General features: G+C 40.1%; 1 protein-coding gene across 1 annotated transcript; it reads left to right on the top strand.

Moving 5' to 3' along the window:
- The first annotated feature begins 8,445 nt into the window (after window positions 1-8,445).
- On the top strand, window positions 8,446-9,390 carry LOC136620261 (olfactory receptor 5V1-like). Its single transcript, XM_066594965.1, has one exon. The coding sequence runs from the start codon at window positions 8,446-8,448 to the stop codon at window positions 9,388-9,390; it is 945 nt and encodes a 314-aa protein (XP_066451062.1).
- Window positions 9,391-9,681: the final 291 nt, after the last annotated feature.

Genomic DNA, 9,681 nt, shown 5'->3' with positions numbered 1-9,681 from the left:
TGCAGTCCTACAACCATGGCTACATAGAGAAGGCCTGTATGACACTTTTAGATGTCTTAATTCTACTTCAAAAGAGTTCACATTCTTCTCTTCAAGGCATAAAACATTTTCCCGAATAGACTTATTTATAGTTGACAGGTGGACCCTTACTTCTATAACAGAGTCTACCATAGGCACGACCACATGGTCTGACCATTCCCCTATCTGCATAAACTTTAAAGTGGGTGCCCCTTTTAATCCTATTAGAATTTGTCGGAATTCTATAAATCTATTCAAATCACCTAACACACAGGAACAAATCAAACAAGATCTGTCAGAATACTTTGCCCTAAATGAAAATCCAAATATAAGCAATTTTACTGTATGGAATGCTCATAAGGCAGTAATCAGGGGGGTTTTAATTAAATTAAAAGTACAAGAACGGAAAAGCAAACAAGCTAAGATAAACTCTTTACTAGAAAAAATCCAAAAGCAAGAAAAAGAAGAGCAAAATTCCCCTCAAAAGAACGCTCAATTGGAGCTGATCCTATTGAGAAAAGAACTGAGAAAAGAGCTACTAGACAATTATAATAGAGGTTTGATTTACTCGAAAGCCAACTTTTACACTAACATTGATTAACCCTTTAAAATTGATGGCCAAAATGGCAAAGAAAAATCAGATAAAAGCAAAAATTCCCTACATAAAATGCTCAAATAACCCCACAACACAGATATCCCACCCGCAACAAATTGCGGAACAATTCCAAAACTTCTACGCCAACTTATATAATTTAAAGGACTGCAAGACGACACCTCAACCTACCCCCGAAATTATAGAAAATTTCTTAAATAGCATATCCCTCCCTTCAATGGGACTACAGGGAGAAGCCCTCAACAAACCTATTTCAATCAGTGAAATAAACAAGGCGATAAATCTATCTAAAAACCACAAATCTCCAGGCCCGGACGGCCTGTCCAATGAATACTATAAGACCTTTGCACCCATTCTATCCCCTTGTTTAACTTCTATATTTAACGAATCTATGATAAAAGGTACGATGCCCGAGGAAATGCTTCAGGCTACTATAATAACACTACCGAAACCAGGTAAAGAACCTACATCCCCAGCGAATTTTAGGCCCATTTCGCTTTTAAATACAGATACTAAATTATACTCAAAAATTTTAGCCCTGAGATTGCTGGAGGTCCTACCAGAAATATTACACAGCGACCAAGTGGGGTTTACAAAGGGTAGAAACGCGGCTGATGGTGCGCGTAGAACCCAGAATTTGATGGAGATAATGGACTCGAGTCTGATGCCTTCTCTCCTCCTTTCCCTGGACGCGGAGAAGGCGTTCGATAGGGTCCATTGGGAATTCGCATTTGCGGTCCTACAGAAATTTGGAGTGGGGAAAAATTATTTGCAAGCGGTTCGGGCCCTCTACACGAGACCATCGGCAAGGGTATTAGTTGACGGTGCCTTATCTTCCCCCTTCTATATAACGAATGGCACTCGTCAGGGGTGCCCCCTCTCCCCCTTGTTGTTCGTGATGTTTATCGAACCTCTGGCGGAGTCAATTAGGTCAAATATAAAAATCAAAGGAATACCAAACAACTTAAGGCAACATAAAATAGGACTTTTTGCCGATGATGTCCTCTTAACCCTAAATGATCCCTTAAACTCCCTGAGGAATGTCCAAGAATGCATCTCGCAATTCAGTAGTGCATCTTATTACAAGCTGAACTCAGACAAATCGCAAATCCTTGGGATCAACATGGAAAAAAAATTGAAACTAGACATCCAAAAAGAATTCCCTTTTCAGTGGCACACAGTAATACCATACTTATGAGTCAAGTTATGCCAATCCAAAACAAATATCATATCATCCAACCTAGACCCGTTACTTATTACACTAAAAAAAGAACTGGACAATCTAGCGAAAAAAGAGTTTTCATGGGTCGGCAGAATAACTCTATATAAAATGTTGATCCTGCCGAAAATCCTCTATTTTTTCCGTACATTATCTTACCCTATTCCCAAGTGCACAATTGCCAATTTTCAAAAACAGCTATTAGCATTCGTTTGGAGTGGGAAGAGACCCAGAGTAGCGGCATCAATCTTGTATTTGCGCAAGGGACAAGGGGGCCTTGGAGTCCCGAATCTATTAACATATTATCAGGCAACTATTATAAGTCAATCGGGTGCGTGGCTGAGGGAATCTTCACTCCCTCCTTGGGGACATATAGAAAAGTATAAAAACCACAACAGACCTTTGAGGTTACTTATCATTGCCTCCATTATAGAAGCCCTGTACCCCCACATCAGTACAGTATCAACAACACAGAGTCTCTCTCCTATGATGAAATTGACCACACAGTGCTGGAACTATCTAGCATACAACTGTAGATCTGCCCCCCAAACTAAGGCTATTCAACTCCCTATTGAAATTCTCTTGTGTTACATTCAAGACGTTAATATAAAAGAGTGGAACAAAAAAGGAATTAAATGGGTGGCAGACCTCTTTGAAAGGGACAAGCTACTCACTTTTAATCTAATTCAAAACAAATGTAATCTCCCAAACTCAGAACTATATTCTTATATGAAAATTGTCTCTTTCCTAAACAACTCCCATTTGGAGAGATGTTCCATCCCTACACAGTTGGAAACATTGCTTCAAGGAGCTAGTGCCTGTCAAGGTTCATTAACCAAGATAATATATGATAGCATGTCCGGAAACATGAACAATATTAAGAAAATGCATTTAATAAACTGGGAACGAGATTTGAGGAAAAGTTTCTCCTCGGCTCAGTGGTTGAACTCTTTTACATGGGCAAATAGAGCTACCCTCTCGGCCAACCTACTCCAGACTCACCAAAAAATTATTTCCAGATGGTACTATACACCTCTGAAACTGGCTAGATGCTTTAAAAACATAGATAATGAATGCTGAAGGGGGTGTGGAGGCGAGGGTTCCTTGTATCACTTGTTCTGGACATGTCCGAAGATTCAGCCATACTGGAAGGAGGTTTTCAACAACATACGGTCTATCACGGGAGAGAGACTGACATGCTCCCCACAACTGGCTCTATTACTCTTGGAGTGCGAATCTATCCCCCAAAAGAAAAGAAAGTGGATTTGCCATTTCCTTTTAGCAGCAAAAAATTTGATCGCAAAAAAGTGGAAAGTGGAGTCCCCCCCTATAAATAAAGATGTATTAGACATGATGGCAGATCATTACTGTTATGAAAAAATGCATGCAAGGAACAATAACTGTTTACATAAATTTAATTATGTTTGGAAGTACTGGCAAAAATTCAAGTTGTAAATTTTGTTTTAAGTTTGTAAGAAAAAGTACAATATTTCACCAGATTTAACAATAAGCATAGACAAAAGTCCCTCACTTTGAAATTTGAGCACTGAAACTCATCACATAAATAATACAACACTCAAATAACAATACATGTTTGACAAATACAGCGGAATAAATCCAAGTTAAACTTTAGGATATATATATATATATATATATATATATATATATATATATATATTGAGATATAGATAATGTTATCTGTAAGCAACTGTCCACTACTATTGAATGTTAAACAAAATATTATAAAGTGATGTAAGTGATTGATGCATAATTCATTTATATGTATATTCTGTGAGAGAATAACAGTATGTACTATGAAAATGTTTAATAAAAAATATTTGATAAAAAAAAAAAAAAAAAGAATCACAATCTTCTCCAGCTAAGATGATTTGCACCACTCTCACATAGACTTTGGGCAACCATACTACTTGAAAGCTCTGGAGTCTGCCTGCTTTATTACACATAGCAATGGTTTACAGCATCAACAGAATGTATATATACTGGAACATAACACAACTTCTGGGTTGACAAATTGCAGTGTCTTTGTTGCTATGTCCAATTAGGATATCTAGACACGCAGTAGACAGTCTGGTCCACACAGGATGAATGCAGACAGAACTTAAATACATGCAAAGGGGAAGGAAAATATGTTTATCAAATGGAAAGATAGGGGAATATCTAAGGAAGAATATACTGCAGTCTGCAGAAAATGTGGAGCAAGTGTCAGAATAGCTAAAGCTAATAATGAATTAAGACTGGCAAGAGAGGCTAAAAGCACGAAAATAAGGATTTGGGGATATGTCAAAAGAGAAGTCAAAGATGCTATAAGATGTTTACAGGATGAAAATGGTGAATGGGTTAAAAATTATGTTGAGAAGGCTGAATTTTTAAATTCCCATATTGTATCTGTTTTCTCTCAGAAAGTAAATATAACATCAACTAATCTACTCTGAGCTAAGGAATAAAAGATTCCAGGCTATCTATAAGCAGAGAGATCGTGAGGGAATCCTTAGCTAACTTACATTATTTCAAGTCCCCAGGTCCAGATGAATTGCATCCTGGGATACTAAAGGAAGCAGCAGAGGTAATTGCTGAACCATTCACCTCAGTCTTTGAAAGTTCCTAGAGAACAGGAGAAGTCTCAGAAGTTTGGAAAAGAGCAAATGTTGTCCCTGTTTTCAAAAAAATAAGGAGGTGGGCCCAGGAAACTAAAGGCCTGTGAGTCTCACTTCTATACTGGGAAAGATTTTAGAACAAATTATTAAACAGCATGTTTGTAAGAACTTGGATAATGAAAACAAAGGTTTGGTACTGTGTTAGCCAGTAGAGCAAAATGTGATTGTTCCCAAGAGAAACCACGTAATCTTGTAGATATGATACCTTTTAATGGCTAACAAAAATACATGGTGTAATAGTGAGCTTGCGAACCTCTCGGGCTCTTCGTCAGGCTAAAAATGGAATAGATCTGAAGAGGCCTGAATATTTATACACACTTATAACATACGTACCTATGACCAGGCACAGATATGGATGTGATTGGTTTGCACTTAAAAGGAATTCTGCAACAGCAAACAAACTTTTTTTGTCTAAGCACTGATAGCGGAGCGAACGTTTTATGGTCCCTGAATTACTGTTGGGGGGGGGGGTCAGGGCAGGAATGCTACAAGAGGTACACAAACATTATATGAGTCCAACTCTGCACACTTACAATACTCGTTATGCACAACGCCTTTGCTACAGGACTTCTGAGAGACTGCGGAATCACCTTATCAACGTCTTCTACAGCAACAAGAAAAAGGCGCTTGTGGAGATACAAACTTTAAGGAATACACTTACAGAGGACGTGAACCTGGAAATGCAACACTTTTACACAACACTACGATGCTGCCTTATTCAGAAGAAGGAAAAGAAACTCAGGAGACTTCGACTCAGAGCAGGCCTCTACCCAAACACGGATCAGGAGCACCACAAGTCTGGCAGGACGGAACAGAACCCCCAACGGGACACGGACAAAGGTAAAATCAGCTGTGCTATCAATCTGTCATCTCACAACCCCAGTAATGTGGAGCTCAGTGTTCTCTCCAGGGGACTTTCATTCTGTTCCACTAAAACGCTTGACAAAACAAATCTTTGTAGTGACATGGAGGAATATTTCAGAAGACTAAGACTGAAAGAATTCTTTCATGATAAAGAGGACACAGGACTTTCAAGCACACAAACACAGGAGAAACTTGGGGCCAAAAAGAAGTCTGATCGGACGCCCCCTACTGGCCGCAATCCCACTTTGGACAAATACATAGACTCTTTTAGGCATGCGGTGCAATCCACTATACTGGACAAGCATGGAAGTGAAACATTTAATATCAATATGCAGGAAAGAAGGGCCATTTATGCACTTAAGAGCAACAAGGAAATCACCATTAAGCCTGCAGATAAGGGTGGTGCTATAGTCCTCATGAATATATCGGACTACAAGAAAGAAGCAGGCAGACAGTTGACAGACACCAGATACTACACCAAACTGAATCAAGACCCGGCTCAGAAATATGTGAGGAAATAGAAAAGGGAAACTGAATCAAGACCCGACTCAGAAATATGTGAGGAAATAGAGAAGGGTCATCAGAAGCCTGTCTGTGGGCTCCACAAAACTTCTGGACTTGATACCGGAGAACCCCAAGGTTGGAACATTCTACATGCTTCCAAAACTACACAAAGCTGGCAACCCAGGGAGGCCAATTATCTCAGGTGTGGGAACCCTCACTGAAGGAATCTCAGAATGGGTGGAAGGCATCCTCAAACCACTGGTGAGAAACACAACCAGCTACTTGCAAGACACCATTGACCAACTGAACAAACTGTCAATTGTAGGTCGCCTCCCCAATGACACCATCCTGGCCACTAAGGATGTGGAATCCTTGTATTCCAACATTCCACACAAGGATGGACTGACTGCCTTGAGGCCAATGGGGTCGCCTCTGATGCAGTGCTACACCTCACAAGATTCATCCTCACACATAATTATTTCTCCTTTGGCAAAGAGATATTGCTGCAACTCACCAGGACTGCCATGGGCAGTAAAATGGCACCGCGATTTGCCAATCTTTTTATGGCAAAACTGGAGAATGACTTTCTGGCCTCCTGCCCCAGCAAACCATTGGCCTACTTCCGCTACATTGATGACTTCATGATCATCTGGACCCACACCAAACAAGAATTAATAAAATTCCATGAAAGATTCAATGCATTCCCTCCCGCCAAAAACCTGACATTAAGCTACTCGTATACCGAAATGAACTTTTTGGACACCACCATAAAGATTTTAAACAACTCAATACAGACATCCCTATACCGAAAACCGATTGATCGGCCTACATACCTCAGATGGGACAGTTTCCATCCTAAACACATCAAAAAGTCCATTGTCTACAGCCAGGCCGTCAGATACAATCAGATCTGCTCCAACCCAACAGACAGAGAGAAACATTTGTACCATCTTAAAAGGACATTTATAAATCAGGGCTACCATCCCACCTCAATTGATGACCAAAGCACCAGAGCCACCAGGATACTCAGGAATCAACTACTCCAATACAAGGAGAAGGAAAGAAACAATCGTGTGCCTCTAGTAGTGACCTACAATCCACAACTAGAGGTACTAAGGAAAACCGCAAAGAAACTCTACCATACCCTACACAAGGATGACCGTCTGAAAACCATATTGCCAGACCCTCCCCTTCTGTGCTACAGGCAACCTCCTAACTTGAGGAACTTTATAATCAGGAGTGCATTGCCCTCTGACACACAAAAAGGAACTTATCTCTGTAATGTAAGGAGCTGTAAGACCTGCTCACATGTACTGACTGTGGACAGGATACAGATCCCCAACACACAGCAGGATTATAAGATCCCAGGGACATTCACATGTTCTACGTCCAATGTTGTGTACCCGATCATGTGCAGTAAATGTACTGTTGGGGGGCCTTTATATTGGGGAAATAGAACAAAAACTGAGAGCCAGGATGAGATCTAATCGCCACACGATTAAACACAGAAAAAGAGAATTACCTGTGGCCGAGCACTTTTCTAACCATGGACATGACATAGGGGATATGAGAGTTGTGATATTGAAGGGTGGTTTGCAAAACCACAGAAGAATTTGGGAATATAAATTAATAACAACGTTTGACGCGCTGAATACTGGGTTAAATTATTCCGCAGGATTCCCCAGAATATTCCTAGGTGACCTGTACTCACTATGGGGTCTGGAAAACCTTGCCAGTAAACCCAACACAGAACATAATGGTAAACACAACACTTTTCATTTAACACACATATTTAACACTCACATCATCACAGAGGTAATGGAGTACCTAACTCTGGGGTACTACATCTGGAATATGCTACCCTGGACAATCTGGTAAAACATCAATAACCACAGTTTTAAGTGTGCCCTAAAAACAGATCTTCTTAGGCAGACCTATCACATTCCTAATCTGGCTGTTTTCCTGATTCATTCCCTACATTAGTCCTCAGAGCTAGACCTCTTCCTCCTGCAATACCCCCTATACTCCCTGTACACTAATGCATATCCGGACATACACACATACCGGCTGCTGAGTGACTCATGTAGCTTTAGATACACTACCCTGTTTAGTATGAAAGATGGCTGGACCATTACAGAGAGCAAGCACTTTTTATCTTTATTACATAAAAAGTTGTATATTTTTAAGCCATATGTGAAGTTGTCTGTGTCCACCACTGGAAATGACTCATGATATTCATGAGAGACTGTGCATTGTGAAAATTAAATACCAACTCCAACACTATAAACAAACATGAAATAAGTGTCCAGAGACCTTATTACATATTTATGGATGAGCAGAGCAGAGGTTTGGGCTTCTGTGGCTTCTGCTCCTGGGAGAAACAATGATTTTTAAAAGGAAGGACACCATTAGCTGTTAGTATCAGCAATATTATATCCAGGCTTGGATATTCACCTATTGTGATCTTTTTATCCGCCAAATTTTCCCAATGTTTCATTGTTGCCGTCATTTTTGTTCATTTGGAAAATTTGAGGAAGAATCACACTGGAATGATGAAGAACCAAACAATGATCACCAGCATTCTGCTCATGAGTCTGACAGATGATCAGAATGCCACCTATGCCCTCTTCATCATCTTTCTGCTCATCTACCTGATGACCTTCCTGAGTAACTCTCTCATCATCCTTCTAGTTCTAACTTGTGCTCATCTTCATACACCCATGTATTTCTTTCTTGGAAACTTGGCATTCTTGGACATGTCCTACTCATCCGTCACTGCCCCAAGGATGCTTTTTAACTTCACCACCCAGGACTGGTCCATCTCCTTCCCTGAATGCATAGCACAAATATTTTTGGTCATTTATTTTGCGATCTCTGAGGTTTTCCTGTTGTCCTCCATGTCTTATGACCGGTATGCAGCCATCTGCCGTCCTCTTCACTACTCTCAGCTCATGTCTTGGAGTACATGCACTCAGTTGGTGTCTTTAGTTTGGTCTTCTGCTCTCATCTTACCCACCATTTACATCTTATGTTTAAGAAGGTTGACATTCTGTGGTCCCAACTTCATCCATAATTTCTTTTGTGATCTCCCCCATTTGTTCCAGATCTCTTGTACTGATACTTCCATGAATGTTTTACTCTTAACCATTATGGGGGGTGTTCTCAGCCTCTTAGCCTTTGTTGCCACATTTTACTCATATCTCAGAATTTGTAGTACAGTGCTCAGAATTCGGAGTAGTGATGGAAAGCGTAAAGCTTTCTCCACCTGTACATCTCATTTGACTGTGGTTTTCATATTTTATGTGTCAGTGACTTTTACCTATTTTGTTCCTAACACAAGTAATCTTCTTACATTGAACCAAGGGGTCACTGTGATCTATGCACTAATCACCCCCTTACTCAACCCCTTAATCTATAGTTTGAGGAGCAAAGATCTGAAGGCCGCACTGCAGAAACAAAGGACTGTTTTGCGAGGGTTACTACAGCTAAGACCTTAAAAGCAAACAAAACTGTACTGTGTGTTGTGTTCTAAAGTGTACAGGGTCTTAAGTGTGTGACGTGAGATTAGGTGACTTTAGATTCAGGGACTTTTGAAGAGAGTCACTTACATTTATTTACTGTTTCTCTCTGTTATTTTTCAATTGCATAAAATATTTGGAGTTTTATCTGTATTATCCCCAGTTAGAATGTGATCCATGATTGACAATGCTGTCCAGTGTACTTTTTGTGTCATGAATGCAGTCTTTGAACAGCTGTTTGAGGGTGCATACTGCTGTATGAGATGGGTG

Source organism: Eleutherodactylus coqui, chromosome 3 (assembly GCF_035609145.1).
Source record: "Eleutherodactylus coqui strain aEleCoq1 chromosome 3, aEleCoq1.hap1, whole genome shotgun sequence".
Taxonomy (NCBI): Eukaryota; Metazoa; Chordata; class Amphibia; order Anura; family Eleutherodactylidae; genus Eleutherodactylus; species Eleutherodactylus coqui.
The sequence above is the reverse complement of the archived record's forward strand: the minus strand, read 5'-3'. Positions and strand labels throughout refer to the sequence as shown.

What these genes read in the sequence shown, in the direction of transcription:
- LOC136620261 (XM_066594965.1), top strand. Translation starts at nt 8,446, where the DNA reads ATGAAGAACCAAACAATGATCACCAGCATTCTGCTCATGAGTCTGACA.